Genomic DNA, 26,442 nt, shown 5'->3' with positions numbered 1-26,442 from the left:
ACAGTAGATTTTCGCTTAAGATTAAGAAGCAACCAACATCGTTCCCTTCACTTCATTTTGATTGAGCGTTAAAGTTGAATACCACAAATTTGCCAGCAACTTCCGCCGTCTTCAAGATCCTTCAGCCGTAAAATCATATGGGAACGAGAATGGACAAAGAATGATCTATGAGAAGAGTTTGTTGTTAGCTTCACATCGGCAATGCTGAAATGAGTCATACATGGGCATAATCTGTAGCTGCAGGAGCGAAAAGACCTGCCGAACTGAAAGCATTTTGAAGATTGATCATGGTCCTATCGAATTTTCTAGATTTTCTCGTGGCTCTGGGTAAGTGAAAAAATGATGACAAATTGATTCATCTGTAGCACCTCTAATGGGCTTGTTGTCCTTTCAGATCCTTTCAATTCAAGGTATTCAAGGTTTACGGTCCATTGGCATAATTTAAATTTTAAACCTTATTCATTGTTTAGCTGAAGAAGTGTTCCTTTGTCTGAAATTGCACCCAACATAGTTCTATTTTTCTTGCTGAAATTATTTCTCTCAGTCACGTTAATTAGGATATCACTGTTCATACTACAAGAGGACCTCATAATTATTTTATCGCGAAATCCCACGGGAATGGCCTGGTTTGTTTTTTTTTTTTTTTCCCGGTAATTTGGTGACCAGCGGCTTCGGCGAAGCATTACGCAATGTGGCGTGATGTTTGTCTCTGCAAGTGCAGGCGAAATGCTGCTGTCAAGTTAAGCACTCCTACAGGATATTTCAGCTAGAAAATTAGCCTAAAGCTAGTCCGGTATACGTTGAAAACATTTCTCCATCTTTTCTTCTTCAAGATCACCTATCATCCGGGTCAGGCTTGAGGTACCGTCGTGTCACGTGATCATGTCTCGTTCTGCCAACGAAGACTTTACTGTTGTGGATATTCCGCGTGAAAATGTGACTATGCCGGACGGACAAGTTTGCCCTGACCATTTTAGAGGATGGCTATTGAAGTGGACGAATTACATCAAAGGATACCAGAAGCGATGGTTTGTCCTTTCAAATGGACTTTTGTCCTACTACAGGTATTGAGGCTTTAGACGTGCCATTGTCGCGAAAGTACATTTCAAGATGGCGGACGATCATGTGAACATTTAGTTTCCGTTCTTTTTGGTAAGCAAGCTTACGTTTTTTTGTGTTTTAGAAGCCAAGCCGAGATGGCTCACACATGTCGTGGGACAATAAACCTTGCCGGCGCCTTCATCGACTCGGAGGATTCGTGTAGTTTTGTCATTTCTAATGGAGGAACCCAAATTTTCTACATGAGGGCAAGTTCGGAAGTTGAGCGACAACGATGGGTTACAGCTTTGGAACTGGCGAAAGCGAAGGCTATCAAAATGCTCGAATCAGGTTTGCTTATTGTTAATGGCTTCCTTTTTAATTAGGAGTTTTGCCGTTTTAACAAAGTTTACGTGGAATAGAAGTGAAACTAGCGGTGTCCTCTGTATAGCATGCATTTGGCCATGGATCGATTATAACAACCTTAAATTATTGCAATCGACAGACGACAATGTTAATTTAAGTAACCTTTCAGCTTTTCAGTTGCTTTTACACTTAATATTTTATATCTTAACCAAGCATGCATTCCGTGAATTTGTGGGTGTCAATATTTTAGGGGAAGCTTAAAAATATTAACCATGGTATAATTTATTTTCATTTATTTTTCACGCCTTGCCCTTTAATGCATTTAATTTTTCTTTGTGGTATTATCAGGCGAGTGAACAGGTGGCCCCAATTATGGGAAGGGAAGACTCGATATGCACTGTATCGATTGAGGTTGTTGTCCACTACATAATAAAATTTCCATCTTTTTATTTAATTGCTAAAAACTGACTTTGATTGGCAACTCTTAGTCAATGTCATAACATAATATGGGCAACAGGTCAAAGTGCATATGGATTTATTGACTTTTGTAAATTATTATTGATGGCCGTTTTTATACTACCGACGTGTAATGTGTCTGGATGTACTTTGGGCAAATAATTTGACTGCATCTATTTAGTTTGCCATTTAGTTCGTCCTGTACAAAGGCGGGCAAGAAATAGACAATAAACTAAAAATATGCAGTAAAGTTGTTTGCCCAAAGTTGTCGAGATGCATTATATGACTGTTGTATAAAAACAGCCAATATCAGTGAATTATGTTTGTTATGCCATGTTTGAATGTAATTAACAGTGACTGTGGTCGCAATTAAAATATTCCATCTTCTTTATTCCTTTGAGTGTGCAGGATGTTTTTCCCATGATCCTAGTTTAATGGCTTTAGCTCCCAAAAGTCTCATGTAGCTAAGTGGTAGAGTATCAGATCAAGTAATCGGAAGTTCTTAGGTTCGACTCCTGATAGGAGCACTCAGATTTTTTCCCCGAGTATGCCTGTGTCATTTACTGAATAATACATCATTCTCATTTATTCGCCAGGCTTTAAATATTCCCTCACATTTGTTGCATTGCAAATATACATCTGTTATCATTTAACCCTATTCAGCCTTGTGGTGGTGGGGGAGGGAGGACAAAGTATCCATGCTGACTTCGAATGTGGTCACCTTTTCAATATTAAAGGGAACACAACCAAATTTCAACTTTCTTGAAAATGTATTTGCCAACAAATTGGTATAATTTTTGTTTGTTCACATGATCTGGTGTTTCCGTGACAATATGGTTTTGACAGCAATATTTTTCCAAATGAAGATTTTTTTTACCTTTTTGATGGGAAATTTTAAGCTTATCCTTGTAGAGTGTACACCTTTTTTGCAAATCTTTACTGGTTTTAACAATTTTTTTATTTGGATGGTTTTCTGTGGTTTTAAAAAAATGAAGAAATCAAAGATGGTGGCTATACAAAATAAATGACATAATAACCATGTGATATGGGATCTTATTATATAGACATGAGTGTTTTAATGGAAAATACACCTTGTTAAATTCATACGAAACTACACCTGGACCCAAGTCGCTTTTTCATAGTTGTTTGTGTACAATTAATAGTCAGCGAAAAAGGCAATCAATAGATTTGTCTACATAATAAAAAGAAAATTACATGGTGGCTTGCAGATATGAATTTTATTTTCGTGTAGTAATAAACATATTCAACTCGCTGCAATCGTTTGTAAAATATTGTTTTTCCACTTGGAAATAAAATTCATATCTTTGTACCACTGTGTAATAACTTCTATATCATTCCACTTAGCAGACATCAAAGTTGTTTAGTATATACTTTGGTGGACAGGGTTTTGAAAATAAACAATACCTGGCTCGATTTCCATAACATACATACACATACAGACATACAAACATAAACTTTATTTGCTCTTGAATTTCAGAGTAGCTTACAAAAGCTAATATCTTTGAGAACACAAAAATACAGTAAAATGTTTCAGAAATACATTATGCACATAAAAGAGACTAGTATGTACAAATATATATGTATATATCATTAGAAAATCATTCAGCCAAAAAAAATGCATATATAAGCAAAAAGTGTCTAAACAAAGGTAAACACCTGAATTCTCTTAAACTCTAAAAGCACTAGTACGAATAAAATCAGGTAGCACATTCCACTGCTTAGCTGAGAAATAGAAAACGAATTAAGGCCATAGCTAGTTCTAGGTTTATTAAGTGACAAAATGTAATTACCGTGAAGATCATAAGAAGAGGACAGGAGTGAAAAAATATTTTTATATCAGCAAGAAAATGTGAGAAAAACAGGCTCTTATACAACATCAAGGAGCTCACCAATTTTTGAGGTAAAAACATGTTTCCATAACGCATTGTAGACAAAGTCGTCAAACATTATCTCAGTCAATAAGTCCCTTGCTCCTACCCACACATCCGCTACTATCAGCTGCGGCATATTATAAACTACCTTTGGTTGGCCCTTTTTCCAAGACGGTTCAACCTAAAATCAGGTGTTTTACTCAGTGGTTTCGCAACAATTTGGACATCAAGTTGGTTTCTTCTCCCTATAAATTAACGAATTTCTTCAGTGTGAAAGATAGTATACCCTGGTCACCATGATCTCATGTACTTTATAAGTTTTCTTGTACTAGCTCTGGTGCCTGTTATGTTGGCGAGACTAACCTGCATCATGCTACACAAAGCTGGGAGCACGTTTCCACTGACAAGAATTCCAACATTTTGCATCACTTTAAAAGCTTGGAAAACTGCCAAGCTTTATGTTTTGAAGATTGTTTTTCCATCTTGGACACACATACTCAGTTTAAGGTGGCTGAGCACAGTTTTTTGCATGCGCTCTGCTGTGAAAGTTGATTATGCATGTCAGCGTGTGCTCAAGCACTAAGAAAAACAAACATGAGGCTGATAAAAAAAATCTTTTTTTTTTTTTCTCGAGAAAATAAATTGTTTCCTGATGCTGTAATTTGTGGTTTAGAAAACAAGTTACCTTTCAGGATCCAAAAATACTTTTAAGTGCAAAAGCTTTGGACTCCTTTGTGGAATCTTTATCAAGTAGCAAGTTGTTAGTTTTTGCCACATGACTTAAGGTGGTGTGTTTCATGTGACACAATGTCCAAAAAATCCCTTGTAGTACTTAACTCTGTCTCGATTGAGAGTGGTGTCCTGGCACTGTATCTCGATGGCCTCTCTTATCCTTCCCCAAGGATGTCAGTTTCCCTTGCATGATCGTTGTTGAAGGCATGTCCAGGGAGTGTCCTGTGTTCTTCAGGTGTTCCCTCACGGCCATTAATGAGGCTCTACTAGTGTTGTTGTGTTCCTTCAGCCTGATTCCAAAGGATCTTCTGGCCTTTCTGACATAGTCTCCCTCGCAGGGAATTCTATAAATTTGTCACCCCACATTTCCTTTCCTTCACTGTGGTATCTTTTTCATTTTGTGGGGATAAAAAGTGCTATTTTTCTTTTTCTCCCTTGAATTGCTCAGTCTGTAGTTCGGGATACATATTTTAAGAGAAAGTCACATCGCAACCTCATTGCATGTTTGAATCCACCTTTGCTTTGGTAACTAACGTGATACCAGTGCACATGCACAAAAAGAAACTGAGACTGTGACCTTCAAGGAAATGCGCCATTTTGGCGAGAACTAGTTATTACAACTTCATGAGATTTGACAGAGGCATACTAAAAAAAAAAAAAAACAGGGACATGGTCTATGGCAAAAAATCTGAATTTGAACAGAAAAGTTTCAAGTAATTAGGAATTTAACATGGAAACACTTAACAAGGAACTTGCCAAAGATGTTAAAAATTTCTGGGATCAGTTTTGATATTCGAGTACATTGTATTGTTTGTTACAGACAAATGATGGTTGAAATATAATGATCAAATTTTCTGCAAATAAACAATACTCGGATTTTAATGCTGGTTTGTAATAAGTCATGTCACCATGGAAATGGCACCCAGCTCAACTTAACAAACAAAATAACAATGCCTTTAGTTCTAACTTACACTCTGCCAGTTTTGAGCATTCAGACATTACAGTGTGAAAGAAATTGCAAATGAGATGTAGGTACTACAAAACTAGTATCCCAGCTGCCTTAAGTTATACATTATTTATGGTTCTGGAAATGTAAACCTTGAACGAAAGTCTTTAATCTAGTCTGCACAGCTTTTCTTGCTTTTTCAAGGAGATCTCTTGTGAAGTCAATTGTTTTACAATTGAACAATAATGCAGCACTTCTAGTCCCCAGCAAAGCAGGGTAATGAAATACACTTAGCACAAATGAACAGAATAATTTATTATAACTGGACAAATTTCTATCCTTAATGTATATTTTATTTACTGTACATATATGTATATTGTACTTTGTGGCCTGTTCTATCTCGTGGAATATGATCAACATGTTTGTTTTCTAAGCTTTCTAAAAGCGACATGACAAATCTTTTTGCCGAATACTTTTGTACTACCCAGTGAAATAATGTACTGAAACAATAATGGGTAATTTGCTGGTCAACATTTGTATGCCGGAAATTAGCAATTCAAAATCTAGAGTAAATTTAAACCATTAGTCCTTTCTATTTATGCAGTGCTGGTTTCAGAAACAACATTGAAGGCTTGTTTGAGAAGTCTTGCATTTTATGGCAAACAAGTGTTCATTGTCTTTTTGCATTCTCTACACCTGAGAGTGTTGATTTTTAAATGTTAGAAAGTACTGTTCACTTTAGAGCTTTATTCATAAAGTTAAAACCACCTTGCACAGCATGATATACAGAACTTCAAGAAAGTACATGTGTGCTGCTCAGCAGCTTCCATTTGAATGATCACACTTATGTGCAGTACCATAGAAAAGCACTGCTAAGCAGCATTCATTTTGAATGTTAGCACCTTATGAATTTTGTCCTTAGACCACACTGTTGTTCAGAAATACTGTTTTGTTTCCAATGCCTCAAAAAACTTCTATGAGTATTTCTATGCCTCTTTGGTAACAGGGACAATTTATTTTCTATTTTCTTTCTAAAAATAACTCATTAAAAATTTCCATTTTCCCATGGTGTTTTGTAAACAAAGCTCTTGACCAATCCAAGTGCTGCATGGTAGTTAAACGACCTTTTACGGCATAATAAATAGCATCACTGGAAAGTTCTACCCAGTAGCTTTCATTCAGACTCAAAATTAAAACCACTTTGTGCAGCATAATAGACAGCACTGCAGGAAATGGTTAAGGGCAAAACAGGTTTTCATTTTTTTCATTGTGTGTGCACATTCATTATTATGACATTGTTGTTCGTGGGGTCTCAATTAAGAAAATAATAATCTGATAAAGGGTTACTTTTTGCCACGTAAGACTAAGCACAGGAATATTCTTCAAGTTTATTCTCCTAACAGTTTATACTGCTTTTTAGGAAATACTAAGTCTTGATACTATGAATCTTTCTTAATAATAAAAAGTCTTTCGTTACTTGTACAAACGAATTACACATTTCCCTTCTCTTGAAAATGCTTTACTCATAAGCTCAGATAGTTAGAAATTGTCAGGGCAGTGACTGGTCTCTTAGCAACTAGTGTATTTTCTTGTTGTTTCTTCATCCAATCAATAACTGGGAAATTATGAAAGTGCCAAGTTGTGTAATGTGTTCTGTGCTGGTACCAGAAATTTTGAAAAGGAAACCAGTTCTATTTTTATATATCAAATTTGTGTAGATAATTTAAATCTCTACTTAAATTGTTGAGGCAGGGAAGAATATCGTAGGAAACAAGTGTCAAGAAGTACAAGGCAAGTGTAATTTGCATGTATTTAGTGAATTTTCATTTGCATAATCCTAACAGAGAATTTGCGGTCTGCCATCAATACTGTGGCCAAAAACTCGGCTGGATTATGGTGGAGTGGTGGCTTTCCCATTGGCAGGCAGGGGGATTGTATACAAACATCTGAATGTACTCTATGTCAGAGTTGGGTTTTCAAGAAGTGGTTATCATGGAGTCATTGATTTCTTGTTGAAAACCTCAGCAAAGGACTTGCCATTTTGTCATGGTTGTTTGGTTCCTGTGTGTGGCAAAGTACTGTTGTTGGCACTTGAAGTGCAACAGCATTTTTTAATAACTCAGTGGATGGTAGAAATTGCTTCTCATTTGTTCTTGAGGGAAAAGGATTCAGTCCACAGACAGTAATTTCAACATCATTGTTGTCATATAACTGGCTGCTATCCTACTCTCTGGGTAATGATGATATTATCTAGGGAAGGTGTGTTTTCCATGTTGTTTTTCCTTTATGGTTAATAAATAATAGATAAGTTGTTCCCAGATGCACTGTTATGGTTATGCCTGTTTTTTTTTTGTGGGAGCCATTTTGTAGTGGTTCATCTTAATTCATGGTGTAAATGTTGGGGTCAGTTTTAGCAGGTACCAGCAAGTAAACTGGATTCACACCAATGCAGATTTTGTGCTTCTTCCCTTGGCAGATTTCATTATCAATATATAAATACTAGCTTTAATCTTAACATCCCTTTATTTGCCAGTTCATAATACGTATCCTTGTTTTCTCTGCATGTGGCAGATTATTATATTTTGTGGAACAGACATGTAAATTTATGCAAATCTGTGCCTTGTGTGTTTTAAAACAAGGACCACTTTTAAATGGGTATGAGATTTTTTTTAGCTTTGAATCTTTTGCCTCCTAATGCCCAATATACTTCTTCATATCACCAAGAATTAAGGCATGTTAAAGATGTTCCTCAGATAGAAAACATTTAAATTATGAGGATGGATTTTTCCTTGCGCAACAAAATGTAACAGTATCAATGTGTTGCTGTTACTTGTGATGTTTTTGTGGAGATTGTCAAGACAAAAGTCAAGGAAAAGAAACTATTTGGTCACAGATAGAAGCAATGGGAGACAAAAACTTGGAACAAATTGCCCTTTGTCTTTTAAAGATGACATCTTAGGTAATTTTTTACCCTACAAATGTGTCAGAGCTAACCACATTAGGGGTTTTGTCATGAGCATTGGACTAAATCCAGATACAGGTCTACTGCTGCTTGTGTTAACATGGAAAACACTTGCCTCTGGCACTCTCTGTCTTTTTTCTGAAACCGGCACCTCTGGTAGAATCTTCTATTTAATCAGATTTGATATAATATATTTCATAATTTTGTTATTCACATTCGAGTATTATGTTAGTTCATGAAATCAAACATGGTTTGCAGAAATCATAAACCTTAAGTGGAGTGCACATAAAATCAATCAATTATATTTGTTATTATTTTATTATGTTTCTGCAGTTGCATAGATGTCTCTTTATGGGTCCAATCTTGCATCAAAAATCCTTAATGTGTTCTGAGACTAATTTATCTGTGATGTGTCATGAACTAACTCAACTTGATTCTACAAACATATTGAATTTAGACAGTCAGAGATGAGTAATTTACTTATGTAGTGCAGCCCTTCTGTGCCCTTCACACATTGCAGATACCATGTGCATGTAATTATCTAATTAACAAGTTCTTGGCTAGTTTGTTGCCAAACCATTTGCAACAGAATGGGGAAGAATTTTCTAAATGTTTTGTCTTGAAACGTGTCTTTAGTTTAAAACCATGACTTACGACTTACGTAACCAATGTAGTGATTGTCCTTGTTATGATATTTCTGTTTTGAGTTAACTGACTATTATTTTAGACCTTTCATTGCCCAAGCTTTTTATAACATAACTGGACACAGGAAAGTGCAACAGTTCAAACCATTTCTTGTTTGTTTTCAGATGAAGAAGAGGATTCAAACAATGATCAAGCTGAGAACATTAAGCCATTGAACGCCAAGCTCGATGACCTGCAGACTTGCAATGATCTTGTAGGAAAACATGGCTCTGCCTTGCAGCGTGCCATTGTTGAGCTTCAGGAAGTGGAGGACAATCCTACCCTGTTCACTAAGCTGAAGTTTGTGAATGAGAAGGCCACTCTTTTCCGGATAACTGCAAATGCCATGATTAGTGTAAGCGAAATGAAATTTCCTTTTTGTTCTTATGTATTTGGGGTTTCCCCTTGTTAGAAAATTATTCAGATCGCAGACTTTTGAAGATGGCTCTTTTACAAGCTTTTTCTACAAGCTACATTCCTGACAACCATCGACCCACTGTCGGAGGCTGGGCGGGGGGGATACAAAACTAACAGGTGTGATGGTTGTAGCGTTTTGGAAGGGAAAATCTGTGGATTGGTACTTCTTAGGGTGTAAAATCTAAAATGGCCTCTGTTTGGGGGTATTGACCTATTTATTTAACTGATTTGATATCTCTTAGGGAACTGGTTGTAACAAGTTTGTCCAAAGAGGGCCCACTTTGTCTGGGATAGGGGGGTTATTGAAGACACCACCTATCTCATGAACATTACCGACAAAATTTTATTGGCTTTAAAATTTGAGTTGACATAAAAATATTCAGCTAGCATTAGTCGGCATTGCTAGATAAACAAGAAAAGGGAGGTTTGAATCTCGCTGTCACTTTTACTGTTGGATAGAGGGGTGGCTATGCAATGAAGACACCATCTTTTGAGGTTGAGGAAGGGGGGCGCAGGCAGAGACCACCATCTATTTTGTGGTTTGTTGAGTCCTGTTTGAGTATAGTTGCCTTGACCACTTGCCTTAGAACAAGTATAACTGTGGAACTGCATTTTTGCAGTATTCAAAATCCCCTACATATTTGTCCACAACCGACCAAAATCTACAGAATGTTGTTTACAAAATGACCTGTTTGCACAGTTTTCAAAATTGACATAATATTTTGATATTGAGAAATGTTCAGTCTCTACCTTTTTGTTCCTTTATTTATGAAATAACACTGTGTAAATGTTGCCCACTTTTGGATTTTGTAGAGGTACCTAGTATTTCAAGTCCTCTACTGTTTTAGAAAATGCCCAGTTCTGCCCAAAACAGAAACAGCGTAATTGAACTATTCCTTTTTTGGGCAATATCGGTCCCTTTTTTTTCCAAGGCATAAATGGATGTATATTTTAACCACATGTTGTGTTCGGTTTGTAACATTTTCTCACAATAAACATCACTTCTTTATGACATAAATGTTCACCAATGAAATTCCAATACATCCCAAATGAAATCAATATAACGAATGTCTCGATTATTGATTCCTTTGATAACAGATTATTAATGTCAGGTCATGAAACTGTAGTTTGCCCAAATTGTTTCAAATTGTGTTAGTTGTTAACCTGTACATGGAAAGAAATCACTGAAGTTGGTTTTAGCTATGCAAACTGTGTTCCATGTAACATCAAATGTACTAAGCAGGCCAGGTTGGGCCCTGGTTGTCACGTCTCTTCGAAATTCTAAGGAAATTCTTAACCTATAAATTTATGAAATCCGTCAGCTCTCCAAAAATTCATAAATTTATGACTTGTTTGCAGAACTGAAGGATTTCATAAATTTATGACTTGTTTGTAGAGCTGAAGGATTTCATAAATTTATCACTTGTTTGTAGAGCTAAATGATTTCATAAATTTATCACTTGTTTTTAGAGCTGAAGCATATTTCCCTACATTTATTGCTTGCCGGAAAGAAAAGTTTGACACTGAAGACATTTTTGTTAATTTTTTTGATATGGTTAAATTTTTTTAGGAGAGATTTGCCTGGGAATTACTCTGCTGTATCTTTTATATCCCACTGAATACAGAAAAAGTTAGAAATGTACAATTCTTATACTCTAATCAAGTTAAGCTAGAATAATAAAGTTCCTATATTTGTAATGGGACCTTTTCAGTATTCATTATGAAATCTGTTCCAAGTAATGCATAATAAAGTACATTTCAAGTGTTAACTATATGCTTATTTGTGTCTTCATATGATACAAACCCAAAATGTACAATTTCTATATCTCTTAATTTTTCCCTTTTTTGGTGTAAAATCAAGGGAGCTCATTTTGGACAATTTTTGGTTCACAACACCCCAAAAAGCACATTTTGGAACAAGTAATAATAAATGCAAAAATGTATTTTCACAGTTATACTTGTTTAGGTGTGAAAATGAATTTGAGCCACACCAGCAAAACAAGGTTCTTGTGCCTTTTAGGGTATCCTTAAAAAATTTGCTAATGATCACCCCAGTCTTTTTCACCAGAGTTCCCCACCCCACCACCCCCCCCCCCCCCTCCAACTCAGGAAGCTGTGACTATTGGCAAGAAGGAAACCTCTGGAAGAAATCATCATGGGGAAAAAAATTCAAATTGTCTTAATTTGAAGTTCTTCTGTGCATGGATTTCCTAGGCTTGTGCAGAATTCTTGGAACTGGCTCAAACACAAGAGAAGAGGTGGCAGAAGACTCTGCAGTTAGAGCGCCAGCGACGAGTCACCCTTGAAGAGACTGTAGAGGCCCTTGCTAAACAGCATAACACGCTTGAAAGGGCATGTCGTAAAAGCACAGGTGCAAACTTGGCTGACATGCCTGGTGCTGAACCTGGCCATGATAGTGACGAGGAAGAAGGTTTAGAAGAGGAAGATGATGAAAATGCTGAATTCTTTGATGCCATAGCGGAGCATCCCGAAGGATTCACTTTATCAGTTAGCAAGAGCCGTGAAAGTTTACAAAGTTCAAGCTCTGAGCTTAGTATGGATTTGGAGAATGCTAAACCTGTGTTGTCAAGAACATTATCTGATAATTCAGGCAGTACTAAACAAGAGGTAGCCAGAGACGGTACTGGTGCGGAAACCTCTGATGAAGTGGTGTCTGCTACGGACAGAGACGAGTTTGTTGATAGTGAAACCAATGGTGGCTCTGGGAGTAGAATTGCCAGAGCTCCCATCACTGTGGAGGGTTCATTTGGAGTAGTTACAGTTAGTATTCATTTCTTCATTAATTTCATCATTTTAAGTTATTCATGTTGCTAGGGTCCTTGAGAGTGGTGCAAAAGTATAATTTCAATTACAACTTCTTGTCCACGTCCTACCAAGCTAGTGTACAAATATGTGCTTGACGTGGAATAGTGGTACATGTACTCCAGTCTCCAGGACTCTTTTTACAGTAGACCTGAGGCTTTATCCAGACGGTTGCTAGGTATTCTATGACATCCACTTGACAATAGAGTCCTTAAGATTGTTGTTTTCCATCTACAGTTAACTGAAATCCACAAACCTCGGCAAACAATTTTCACATTGGAGTGCACCATATTTCCATGGGCCTTGCTACCATCTTCTTTTTTGACATATTAATAAACCATGCAAAGGTACCCTTCATTAGGAGGTAATGACCCTAAAAAACCTGATTTTGTCGGGCCATGCTGTGATACATGAGCATTAATGACAGAAGGTATCGTTCTTAAAACGTGAATGTGTGGTTCCAGAAAATATCCATACCCCCACCAGGGAGGGAATTTCACATAGGACCCCCCCACCCCCTCGGATTTTCCATTTTCGAGGTATTTTTTTAACCCCCCCACCCCTTCAGAAATTCCTTAAATACAGAATACACCCCCACCCCCCTCTGGAAAAGTTTTATTTCAAAAGAACGCCTCAAAAATCAGTTTGATGTGAACATTTCAGAAATATCAAGAACTGCCTACACGAGGAGAAAATATGCGTTATCAAAGAGCGCGCGCGCCGTTCAATTTCACCGGTAGAGTTTGCCAAAAAGCTCTTGATACTGAAATAATTGTTGTGTTTTATATATACCTGTGGTCATTGACATCAAACTTTACCATTAGCTTCGCTGAAGATTTTAAATCTAAATTGTTGGAATAAGTCCGGCAATGCAAAAATGTGTTTTCATTTAATTTGCATATGTCATGTTTACGTTCCTATGCAAATTTTAGGAGGTCAAAAAGATTCTCGCTTTAGTTCTACTCAATTGATGATTTTTCTCCTGGTAATCATTCAGTCTAGTTATTTTAGTCAATAGTTTTCCTATTGAATCGGAATAGCATGGACAAAATAAGCATTAGCAGGGCAGGGAGACAAATAGAGCTTTTAGATGGTAACTTGAAACCGCAGACGAAATGGAGCCGCAAAACGAAATTAGCATGTTCACGTTCTTATGCAAATTTTGTATGAGATCAACAACGCATTAAAAGAACGTTGAATTGCCTCTATTTTGTTGAATTTTGGCACAGAATTTAAGTAAATAGTTTTGGACTTTAAGTTGAAATACTTTGGACAAAATAAGTTTTAACACGGGCCAGTTTTGACAAACCAGTTATAATTGACCCCGGGAATTGACCTTTACCCGTAACTCTACACAGCATACAAAAATAACAAACAAATATTTCAATGTTTTATGTAAAATTGGGGCTTTCACTTTAAAGCCATACAAAATTTTCCCTCTTAAACATTGATACAAATTCAATTGTTGCCAGTAAACAATATTTTCTACGCAAGAAAGTTTCACAAACAACAGTTTTATAATAACTGAGTCACGCAACGCAGACATAGATTTCTTGTCTCAGTTCGAGTACTTCGCTTTCAAAGGCTTTTCGGAGAAGGGAAACATGTTTTTAATGTAACAAGGGTTTCTTTAAAACAGTTAAACAAAGTAATGTCTTCAAGAAAGATCTACGAAGTTGCAAAGTTGGTAAGTTACAATTTTGAACATTTATGTCTGACATGAATGCGAAGTTGACCCACTGGAAACTTATCCAACCATTGACCCCTCCTCCCCTCTGGAATTTTCTGGGCCATTGACCCCCCCACCCCTCTGGAATTTCCAATTCCCTCCGTGGTGGGGGTATGGATATTTTCTGGAACCACACAATCAAGGTCAAGATCATGTAACTTCTGAGTGTTCTGTTTACAGAAAATGAGGAAATACCTCAATCTGAATGTGCTGAGTGAAAAAATAGAAATAATGCACCATGCAAATCGTGCAGTTCCAGGAAAAATCCATACCCACCCCATGGAAGGTTATTGGAAATTCCTAAGGGGAGGGGGGTCTTGAAAGCAAAAATTTTAGAAGCAAAGTATGAAGTTAAACTGGAATTTCCTGAGGAGACAGGGGGGTGCAAAACAAAAAACCTTCCGCAGGGGATGTATGGATATATTCTTGAACTGCACATTGCATCTAAAAACAGTTGCACTAGTGGTCTACAAGTTTCATTGTATCAGTTAGAATTGCTCCTTCAAAGACTGTACATGAATGTTGCAGAATCAGCTACAGTACTGGCCATAGGAACAGCAGCATTAGATGCGCATTTCATGCGTGTAAATCTGTCATGCGTGCAAATTACATGTGTGTAACACACGAGTAAAAAAATTACATGCTTTTTCGTGTAAAGGAGAAGGAAGTACTTACTGTTGTACATCAGTTATTCGCAGCTCTGGTTCATTCCAGAACTGCTCCTGGTTTCCAAGGAATTGTAACATTTTGTGTTGAAAGGGATTATTGAAGGGATTAGCACAAGGGAGACGTGCATTTTTAGTCTTAAAATCCTAATTTCTCCAAATAAGCTCTACTTACAGACTGGATAAGATGCTGGAGAAAGATAAATGTAGTTCTGAAGCTACTCAAGCAAGGTGGTATAGTTTGTATTGTGTTTTAGCAAAAGAAAAAGACCCAAACTATTTTTGTTGTATGGTATCCAATCTGTACACCAAAATAGAGCTAACTTGGAGCAATTAAGGATTCAATATCAGCAATGAGGCTGGACTGTCTACTGAAAGAGTATTTTGTTGTCATTAGCAATCTACAGACAAGCTTGTGACCAAGCAGTACAGAAAGAAGATCCCGGACAAACCAGACATTAGCATTAACCTATGGAGCATAATGAAGAATTGTATAGGGAAAGAGTTATCTAAAATACCCATGCCCGTGAGTATCTGGAATCTCTTACATTATATGTAATATCCTTATTTTTTATGAGGTTTTAATAATTTTAATAATCTCCCTGCATATCCTAGGAAGATATTGTGAACGTGCTAATCACTATCTTGCTATAGCACAAGTGCAAGTGCTGCATAATGTTGGAAGTAAATACATGTACATGTAGGTCTAGCAGTTTTACTGTTGGACAAAGAAAATATTTTTGGAAAGTTCATTATCTCATGAACAAACCACTAAAATAAATAGTATTACAGCTTGCAGTTTATTTTCGCTGTATCTCGTATCTGATCTCTTTCCCAACATTGCAGAAATAATTCTAGTGTTTCTTATTACGTAGTCACACTGTGAATTCCTATCAGATCGACATTTTACTCAAACACTTAGTGGCAATTAGCACAATTTGTGGTTATCTGGACAATTTTAAACATGGATGAAAAACAGAGTGTGAAGATATTCACAAGGATGAATCAGCAAAAATGTGACGTTTTTGTAGAGATCTGCTTAAAACGTGAGGAAACATTGAAGTTTGAAACAATCTTTGCAAAGAAAGAAATGTATGGCCAGCATGCTACCACTGCCAGTAAGCCATACATTTCTTTGTTAACTCTTTTTTAACTCTTTCTTTGTTTATTGTAACTTGTACAGTTGCATACTGGGGGCATTATGCATCAAAGGGTTTACAAAATTAACGCTTCTGTTTGGTTACTTTAATACTTGCAGGTTAATTTCAATGAGCCTATTTCTATGCTTCAAAGACTGACAGAAGAGTTAGAATATGCACATCTTTTAGACAAGGCAGCTGCCTGCGAGTCTTCCACAGAGCAAATGTGCTATGTTGCAGCATTTACAACCTCATCCTACTCCACTACTGCCACAAGGGTAGGAAAGCCGTTCAACCCGTTGCTTGGTGAAACATTTGAATTTGACAGAACAGAGGATTTTGGATGGCGATCAGTTGCTGAGCAGGTAAAAAACTAACTAACTAACTAACTAACTAACTAACTAACTAACTAACTAACTAACTAACTAACTAACTAACTAACTAACTAACTAACTAACTAACTAACTAACTAACTAACTAACTAGCTAACTAACTAACTAACTAACTAGCTAACTAACTAACTAACTAACTAACTAACTAACTAACTAACTGAATAAATAAATAAACTTTGATAAATTGCAGTTATTAAGGTGGCTTGATAGAGTCTCATGCTGTTATAGCATATGTGAAATAATGAAAGATTACAAAAAAGTAGTTCCGATTAGTTATTTTGCAGGTAACCTTTAGACACCTTTACAACGTTGCCATCGGGCAACTCTTTAATACCAATAATGTGTGTGGGTTTCTGTGGGGTCACTCATGACTAAAAGCCATTTCTAGCATCCTTAATGTAAATTGAAATTGAGTTTTCAAGCGAGCTAAAAACATCAAGTGACTCAGTTTTAATAATGTAATTATAAGTGAACCACGAGACGTTTTTTTTTATTTTGAAAAGGGATTTTAGCAGAATGTTATGGGTGTAATAAAATTAATGTGAGAAAAATAGTAAAGGTTCAAGCTCCAAAGGTGCAACAGTTCTCACAGACTTTTTGCATGGGAGTAAACTACCTGTCTGCAAAAAATACTAAAATTACGGCCAGGATTCATGACCACAGTATGTAAAAAGGTTTGACACGGGCTTTAAAAAACACTAAAAACAAACGTTTTTTAAAAACACTGAAAGATGTTTTGACCTAAGAGCTTAGGTCTTTATCGGTTATAATGGAGTGAAAACGTATAACAATGAACTATAAAAGTCCAAAATCATGCAAATGGGGGTGCTGCAAGACCATTGACATCTTGCCAGGTCTACTGGGAGCCAAATTTAATTTACTTATTCTGTCGTTTACCGCTGAATATTTGACAAACCCTAATTAACCAATTGCCTCGCTTAACTGGAAGGTGGGTGCCTAGGATACCCAGGGGCTTCCACTGTGGCTAGCCTGCCCCTATATAGAATACTGCCCCCATGGCTGGCAAATCCCCACAACCCAGCCATGAGCCCCCATTCCAGGCACCCGTCACACTGATGAAACAGTGTAAGGAACAAACATAGGGGAGGGGGGGGGGGGGAAGAGGCTAAAACGACTGCTCCGCAGACTGCCACACAAAATGCTCAAGGAAGAACTCCAAGATCCTAGCTACGTACAAAGCTACCACGTACCATGTGAGCCTGCACTGATGAGAGTGACCGCTGGATACCTGCTAAGCTCGTGGGCCGCTTGACCGCTAAGCTTGTGGTGGTTAACGTAGTTAAATTACATGTAACCATATTATATCAATGTGACTCTATAGTGGTACTTACATGTAGGCAAACATGAGAACCTGATTTAAACTAATGACTTCTGTCAACGAAATTACAGGTGAGCCATCATCCACCAGCGTCAGCCCTTCATGTTGAGCATAAGGACTGGATCTTCTGGCAAGAATTCACGCTCACGAGCAAATTCCGCGGCAAATACCTTCAGGTCATACCACATGGCACAGCACATCTCAAGTTCACAAGGACTGGCTATCATTATACGTGGAAGAAAGTCACCACCACCGTTCACAATATCATTGTTGGGAAGCTCTGGATTGATCAGGTCTGATTAGAGATCTCTGTAGCCTGAGATAACATGGGTAGTTTACATTGTGCAGTTCCAGAAAATATCCATACTCCCCCCCCCCCCACAGAATGTTTTTTGTTTTGCACTCCCCCCAGGAATTTCCAGTTAAACTTCATACTTTGCTTCTAAAATTTTGTCTTTTAAGACCCCTCTCCCCCTAGGAATTTCTGATGGCCTTCCATGGGGTGGGTATGAATATTTTCTGGAACTGTGCAGTATGAAGGGAGATGGGGCATAAGAAACAAAGTTTTAGCCAGGAGGGTGTCCAGGGATACTATAGACACCCATTTTTTTCATAGAATGCATTGTAAATTCACCCAAAAGTATGGAGGACATACCTCATGGACCCCCAATTTTAATTTTTTTTTTCTGGCTAAAAGCTTGGTGAGAAATACTCGGTGATGACAGGGGATTTCACAATAGACAATATTCTAAATGATTGAATAATCGTAAGCATTTATCTGACGTGGTTAAAATTTTTGGGGGTTCAAACCAGTTTCATTTTATTTTTATTGCACTTTGTCTCAGATTATGGTAATGCATACTGCATAATTAAGGAAAATAAAAATTAAACTGGTTTGAAAAATTTGAAACCCCAAAAAATTTAAACCAACACATATCCAAGGGAACTCTGAGGTTAATTTTGCGATAGCTGGGATTTGAGATAATTGAGGGTATACTACATTTAATGATGCTTTTGCTTGGTGAGAGGTATTAAGTGAATCCTTTACTGGTATTTCTTATAAAATGTTATGTTTTTTGTTTTTTGTAGTCTGGTGAGATGGACATTGAAAATCATACAACAAAAGATGTTTGTCATCTCAAGTATGATGCTTATAATTATTTTGGAAGAGACACACCTAGAAAGGTATGTAGAATGAGATTTGTTGTCAAATAATTTGCTTTGGTAGAGAAGATAAATTATGTTAGTTGGAAACTCTTTTAGTTTTTTTGCAGTATAGACAGCCCCTGTAAATGAGCTTGCAATTGTCTGCTCTAATTGGCTCGTTACTAGTACATTGTAGACCTTTTTCATAATGGCAGCCGATGAATTATTATTTTATTTTCATGGAAATTAGCCTTACAAGCTTCACTAGCATGTTCAAAATTCAATAGAATTTTTACTCCAAAACGAGGTTATACAGAAGTTGCTTGAAGCAGATGGTGAAAAATGCTTCTTTTGAACATCTTTAAGTGCCCCTGGTATGAAAATTTCATTTTCCATCTTTTTGCATTTTCGTGTAGAATATGACCTTCTTACTCATGTTACCAAATTTTAATCCTTTACGGCGATTGGAAGTATTTTTTTTTTAGCTTTTTATTCGAGATTTCAGAGCCGCCATTACTTGGCCTTGTTCCGGAAGTCAAGGCTCAAATTACAGGAAGTGACGTCATTGGCTCAAAACGAAAAATTCCACATGGCTAATTTTCATATGGATTCTACTTCATAAACTGTATTCTGCTGTTGCGAACTAAATAACAGCAGAATAAGTTTATGAAGTAGAATCCACATGAAAATTAGCCATGTGGAATTTTTCGTGTTGAGCCAATGACGTCACTTCCTGTAATTTGAGCCTTGACTTCTGGAACAAGGCCAAGTAATGGCGCCCGTGAAACCTCGAATAAAAAGCTAAAAAAAAAAAAAAAAACTTCCAATCGCCGTAAAGGATTGAAATTGGGTAACATGAGTAAGAAGGTTATATTCTACACGAAAATGCAAAAAGATGGAAAATTAAATTTTCGTCTCAGGGGCACTTTAACACTTATGGTACATACATGTGTTGAAAACTTAAATCAGCCCCCTTCTTCTATTAACCCCCCTCTCCCCCCCCCCCCCCTCAAATATGTTCAGCACTTTTGTGAGCCCCTGGGGGCATCTTGCTCATATTCAGGGCTTACAATATTGGCCATCATTGGCAAATGTTTCAAGAGTCTACTTGAAACTATTTGGACCATCCTTTTTAGCATGGATTTTGATAATTGGCTATGTACTTGCAATACTTAGATTTTTATAACAGATTTATTGAGTAAAATCTACTGCCACGTACATCTGCAATAGCTGATATATTGAGAAGTAAACTGTGAATAAATGTTTTATTTTGTAGGTAACAGGAGTAGTCACAGACCACCACAAGGTTGTTAGATATGTGCTCTCTGGAACCTGGGATAACAAGATTGATGGAGCTAAAGTCGCTTACACAAGATCCCCATCCTCCAATGTTAAACAACCCCCTTCCACGCCACACAAGAGCCAGGCTCAGACACTGCCTCCTGTCACACTATGGAAGAAAAATGCGACATTGTAAGTCTGGTCTTGATTGACTCTTTTAGAGTAAACAAACTAAAGCTTCAGGCCCCAGTTGTTTAAGGGGCAGATAATTTTATCCACTGAATAGTTCGCTATCCAGCAGATAAAATGTGTGCAAGATTTTTCGATAGTCCTATAATTTGTGAATAGAGTAGAAGCATATGTCAAATTTGAGAATGGGATTGTGTGGAAAACTTGCCAAAAGCAGTGGTTGGAGTACAGTTGCACCACTGGATAGTGAACTGTCCAGTGGATAAAGTTATCTGCTCTTTGAACAACTGGGGCCAGGTTGGTTGGGCCAAGATTGGAGGATCAGTTTTTCAAGACTAGTTTGGTCTCTGAATCGTTGTGTTGTTTCTGTAGACAAGAGACTTGACTCCATATTGTCTCTCTTCTCCCAGGTGTATTAATGGGTACTAGCAGCATAAATTATTGTTCTGTGTAACCCTCATGGACTTGTATCCCATTTAAGTGAGAGTAGTAATAGTCCTAGTTGCTACAGAAACCAGGTCTTACCCCAGCCATGTATGAATCACTTAAAGTAAGAGGCATTGTATTTTTTTTGCTAATACTCTAATGATTGCTTTCAGGCCTGGCTGCGAGAAAATGTATTACTTCACAGAGTTTGCCCTGGGCCTTAACCAGCCAGATGAATGTGTGGCCCCAACTGACTCTAGGAGAAGACCTGACCAGCGTCTCATGGAAAACTGTCTATGGGACGAGGCTAACCAGGAGAAACAAAAGCTGGAAGAGATGCAAAGAACAAGGAGACGGAGACGTGAAGCTGAAGCCTCAGAAGCACAGAACGAGGGGATAGTTTATGAAGGATACAAGCCAGCTTGGTTTGAGAACGTATTTGATGAAGTGACTGATTCAACTTTACACGTATACAAGGGAGGCTATTGGGAGGCAAAGGAAAGGAAAGACTGGAGCTTGTGTCCAGAGATTTTTAAGTAGGATTGCTTGTAAAAATTTTAAAGGTCATCCAATGATGTAAGTCGTGACAATGTTCCACGAGCTGATTGTGATTGCACTGTTTCTCAACATCTTGGCATCCGTCGGAAGGTTACTTGACTTGTGAACTGGGTTTAGAGTCTGGTGAAAAGTGAAGAAATAAGGACTGATTGCCATGTAATGATAATGGCATTGCTTGAGGATAATATTTGAATTTTTTAAATTGAAAACCATAAATTTACTTTAAGCAGGTTTCACCCATGTGACCAGTCTAATGAAAGTTCCTTGGAGTCTTTGTATCCTAGGCTTGATTTCTGCCACTCCCTTGGGTCTGGCTTTCCTCCTCGAGAAGAGACGGGGGGTGAGCGCGGGGTCATTTCCTGAACTGCGGCTGGAAATCGAGCCCATTTATATCCCTACTGTAGGCCCTCAGCCATCACTCAGATATTGTTTTTCAGGGAAATACAGGGGGCTGGAAAGACGTTTCCTCAGGCCTTTCACCTTGTTGGTCAACTTCATATAAATGTGGCATACAGGCAAGGCTAAGTAGAAGGAGGGAACACATGCAGATGATAGTAAATTATGTCTGAAAATTTGCACATAATACTGTAAAATTCTAACTAGTGTCCCAGGCTTTTTTTTTTTTTCAGAGATTTTATTTTTGGGGGGTACCTTTAATATTGGGAAGGGGGGTGTTTCAAAATTGAAGGGGGATGTAGAAGATGTCCCCCTCCCCCACAAGTAATTTTACTTGACTCTGCCCAGTGCCTGATTATATTTTCATGTTATTTAATAGTTAAAGTCATTCCTTCCAGGACAGTAAGTAACACATTGTATCTGAGTATGAAAATTTGCTGGGCTGGATTTTCATACCGTCCACTTCAGAATTTCCTGGAAGTCACTTGGGGTTTTTATTCCTCACACCCGTTTTTGATTGGTTGGACTTAGACAATAAAATAGGCTTAAATCAATAAATCCTGACAGTCCATGGGCTTGTATAAAGTTTTGTTAAGTGCTGATGGATCCCGTACTCATTCTTCAGGTTCTTTGGCCAGCGGTTAGTTGCCAGGAGAGTAACAGCTTGCATTGTTTTACTGCAGAAATCCTGCGGTAATAAAATTCCAGTTCCCTAGAGTCTCTCCTGGCGACCAGCCGCTGGCCAAAGAGCCTGAGGACTCTGGATATGAGATTGAGTGCCATTGGGCTTAACAGAATTATTACTATAGAAATGTCACAAATTATTATTATTATTAGGGAGGGCTTACTGAGTGAACAGTTGGGGGGAGGGGTTCTTTTTGAATGGTCTTATTTTTGGAGGGGCTTATATTTGGAATTTTATGATATTCTGTCAGTCAAGAAGAATTTGGACAAAGCCTAGGGTATTGCAATTGTTCAATGTACATTTGTTCGCATTTTGAGCTTCAAAGGGCGCTGTATAAAATAAATTGGGGACTATTAGCAACCACAGTGGGATGGAAAGAAAATGTCACTTCAAAAAATGACTTTTTGTTTGTTTTATGGAGATCAGTTCATGCTTATTTAAATTTGTTCAATTTGACTCGTGACTGAATTCTCCATGAACTGAATTCATAGGATGGCTTTCCAGTTGACGGAGCAATGAGAACAAGTGAAATTTACATTCATGCATTTATGATTGCCAAAAACTTTGATTTGGTCAGCCCACTTAACAAATTCAACTGTCATCTGTGATTCTCTGACAGCTTTTGTGATCCTCAGTTTAGTGGAAGTTCCCTGCTGGTGTGACTTATGTGACACTTGCACATTAATCCACAGTTGGATGATAAATAAAAGGAGCAAACTGTGATAAAAATAGTACAATTTATAATAGATTTTGTTATTGTGAATCCTTGTTATTAAGTTAGCGCAACATTATTTAGAGATTTAGACTTCTACTCATTTGTCATTACTATTAATTTCAGTGAAAAAATAAATAAATCTTGTATAAACAAAGTATTTACAACTTCAAGCATTTACTTTCATGTACAATGCTGTTTTTGACGATTTCTTGGCTTTTAAGGTGGCCGAATACAGTTTTTTAGTGTACAGGTGTTAGAAGATGTTATTTGGAAACTATGTACTTCTGGGCGCCCAAAATTGGTATGGTGTAAGACTAACTAAGAAAAAATGGATTTTTGTACGTCTTATCGAGCTAAGTACCGTTTCCATGGCAATGCAGCGAACTATTAAATGTCCTTATATTGTAGGTTTACTTTATTTTTAGAAAATGTACTCATTAGATTTTTTCCACTTTTTGTATCCAGATAAACTCACAAAACACTGACACCGTTGCACTATTTTCATGTAATTTTAACAGACAGATCTCCTGTAAATATTGATTTTGTATTTTAATGTTTTGTGAAGATACCCTCTGTTAGATTTAGGTTTCTCTTTGTAGGCGAGTTACACTTTAAGAGAAATATTTTCATGCCAAATTTTACGAAATTCTAATGAGCGGTTCCTTAGAAAACAGTTCTTTTCCACGAAAACAACCAGTCGCAATTTTTTGGTCCAATGCGCATGCGTGGCTTTAATTGGGTTTCATGGCAAAGTTGAAAAGCATGCAAAAGGTCTCGGTGAATGACTTTTTTGCTCGGAAAGAAAAGAAAAAGAGTCCAGAAACGAGAAACTTAGTTATTTAGGATCAAAACTTACCTTTATTATCCATTTCATGTGAAATTGAGGGATCACTTTATCGACTGCCGTATTTACGTACCACAACCATAGCGCGCGCTTAATAGCATCACTAACAGAGTCTGTAAAGCGCGCGCAAACTGTGTTCGGCCACCTTAATGGAAATCACTTCCGGTAAGACTGGAAGCACAAAACACTCTTTTTCCAGCAACAAGAAAACACTGTTAGTAGAAATATAGAAATGTCAATGCCAACAAAAAACAAGAACGAATTGTCCAAAACAAATGCTTTATTGTGACAGTGGATGTGTACTCAGCTAGCCATCTACTTTGTGGGCATTTCACTTGGTAATAAAGAAGCAAAGTAAGACGTATTCGGCAAGCAGGACACAGAGATCAGTGTCCCAAATGGAGTCAAACTCATGATATTCGGCAAACTGTCTGGATGCTCTGACCACTTTTCCAGAGCTCAAGACTAACTTTTCAGTTTACTAGCTCAGTGGCTAGTGACAGGTTTGATGTAATTTATCAATTTACGCATGTTTCATCGGATATCCAAACACTGAGAAGTAGGTTGAGAAAACGAGGCACAGCCAAGTTTTTTTAAAATGACTTTGAGGTGATTAGATATCTGATGAAATACACCTTCGAGTGTTTGATATGGCTTCTCGAATGATCAATAATTCTTGGAGAAATTCAAGGCTAAAGTTGGCAAAATTTTATGGTAATTAGGAACACATATCCAAACCACGGTCACAGTAGTGATTTTCTTTGTTTTCTCTTGATGTATTATTAATGACTGAGAATCACTAGTCAAAAGCAAATTTCCACTGGCCAGACATTTTCATGCATGGTTTCACTAATTTGTTTTAAGAGCAAAGCGGTGGGGAACAGACATCTTTACTTTATGTGTAACATTGGTTAGAAAATCCAGTACAAACAACCAGTACAAACAAGTGCAACAGTTATCATATTTTCCATTTTCTTATTTTTCTTTTTTATTCTCTTTTCTCAGTTTCCATGAAGGTCTTCTTCCAGTTTCTGTTCTCTTTGGTTGCTTTTGTGATTTGACTAAAGTAATTAATGTTCAGTTTGAGTCTGTCTGGTGTTCCAGTGCTTCAAGGCATAAGACCTACTAGCCAAAGCTGAATATTTACTATTCTGTGACCATTTTTACGTTGGAAGGGCCACGACAGCGCACAATCCTTTGTTTAAATGTTCACACTACAGTTGAATATCTTAACACCACTGTTTTTGTTGGTCAGTTGCTCCAACACATTTCAAAATCTATTGTTGTCCGTGCATTGTCAAGGCCAAAAAATGCCAACAAACATATAACAAAGGAATTTGTCAGGCTTCAAAACCATTGCCTTTTATTAACTGTGGCTACCATTAGTCTCAAGCCCTGCACTGAGCTACTGGGAGACCTGTGGCGAGCTAGGCCGTCACTAGGTTCATTTCTGACACGCTTCCACATACTGCTAGGATGAGTAATATTGAAATTTCTTCCGTAGTGGTCAAGGAAGGGGAGATGGTGAGATTTCTTAGCTTTATCAGGAAATAAGAAAAAGTTCAACATTCGGCATGTCACAAACATGACGAAGAAATATGCATCTGATCTTTGTCCCACCATATCTTTCTTAGTTCGCGACACAGGCTGGGTTGTGTCGAATTTTCGGCCATTTTTCGATTTTGCTTGGATTTTCCTAAAGTGTTGCATGTGAGCTGCAATTTGATTGGAAAACATTGCCCTTCATTTTTTCTTTTTGGCAGATAAGTGCTTCATTTTCGAGAAATAATGTATGTAAAAGACTGCGTTTTTTTTTTTTTTTTGCTAATTATCCATTCTATTAGAGTGATTTGAAAATTACATGACAGCTTCTTGGCTCAAGTTAACGCTGTTTTTCTCCAACTTAGCGTCTAAAATAGCCTCATATTTTCCATTTAGCTTTCACTTTCGTCCAAGAAAAGACAAGAAACCCTCTCATGTGTGCCTCAAAGTCATATTTATTCAAAGGAATGAGACATTATTTGCCACTTTTTTCTTTGTCAAGAAACACCATATTGCAAATATGAATGTTAACGAAGAGCTGAGAGCATTACTGTGTCATGTCGAATTCCAGGTTGATTTTTTCGTTTTCTTCAAAAGTGCCTGAATTTTTGCACACGTGCTTCAAATTTAATTAAAAATTCATTTGCTCCAAAGTGTCTGTTGCTTTTCTTTCATTGACTCTACTCCACCGAAAAACACAGATACTTTAGAGCAAAATGAAAAATCTGCCTGGAATTTAACACAAGATGGTCATGCTCTCAGCCTTCAATTGTGATAGGAGGCTGACCAGCTTGCTATTTACATAGGATTTGAATACATGACACTGTGATTTACCTCTTAAACCTCAATATCAACAAACAAATTCTCCTCACTGGTCTGCATATATTTCTTACTATACTAGCAGGGAGAATTTGTTTTTAAAAGATTGCAAAGTTTTATCTTTGGGTATCATTTGCTTTACTCTTGTGGGTTCATATAGCCTGTAATTTGTGCCTGGAAAAAAAGGACTTGAGTCTGGGAAATCTTACAAGTAATGCGCCCTAAATCGTTTGGTCATTTTCTGGGTATTTACTGGCAGGG

At 37.3% G+C, this 26,442-nt stretch overlaps 1 protein-coding gene across 2 annotated transcripts; it reads left to right on the top strand.

Annotated features, from left to right (window-relative positions):
• Positions 1-103: 103 nt before the first annotated feature.
• LOC146482711 (oxysterol-binding protein 1-like) lies at positions 104-21,457 on the top strand. Of its 2 annotated transcripts, XM_085106761.1 has the most exons (11): positions 104-327; positions 834-1,064; positions 1,184-1,389; positions 9,202-9,431; positions 11,708-12,274; positions 15,108-15,236; positions 15,969-16,214; positions 17,652-17,873; positions 18,670-18,765; positions 20,003-20,199; positions 20,796-21,457. In XM_085106761.1, exons 1-11 carry the CDS (start codon positions 221-223, stop codon positions 21,160-21,162), a joined length of 2,598 nt encoding a protein of 865 aa, XP_084962887.1. In that variant the 5' UTR covers positions 104-220; the 3' UTR covers positions 21,163-21,457. The 2 variants fall into 2 exon arrangements, with proteins under 2 accessions (XP_084962887.1, XP_084962888.1); XM_085106762.1 differs by lacking the exons at positions 104-327; positions 834-1,064; positions 1,184-1,389 and adding an exon at positions 7,566-7,689 and having other exon boundaries at positions 20,796-21,296.
• Positions 21,458-26,442: the final 4,985 nt, after the last annotated feature.

The sequence above is a fragment of the Pavona decussata genome, unplaced genomic scaffold (genome assembly GCF_977016875.1).
Source record: "Pavona decussata unplaced genomic scaffold, jaPavDecu1.1 SCAFFOLD_44, whole genome shotgun sequence".
NCBI classification, from domain to species: Eukaryota; Metazoa; Cnidaria; class Anthozoa; order Scleractinia; family Agariciidae; genus Pavona; species Pavona decussata.
The sequence above is the reverse complement of the archived record's forward strand: the minus strand, read 5'-3'. Positions and strand labels throughout refer to the sequence as shown.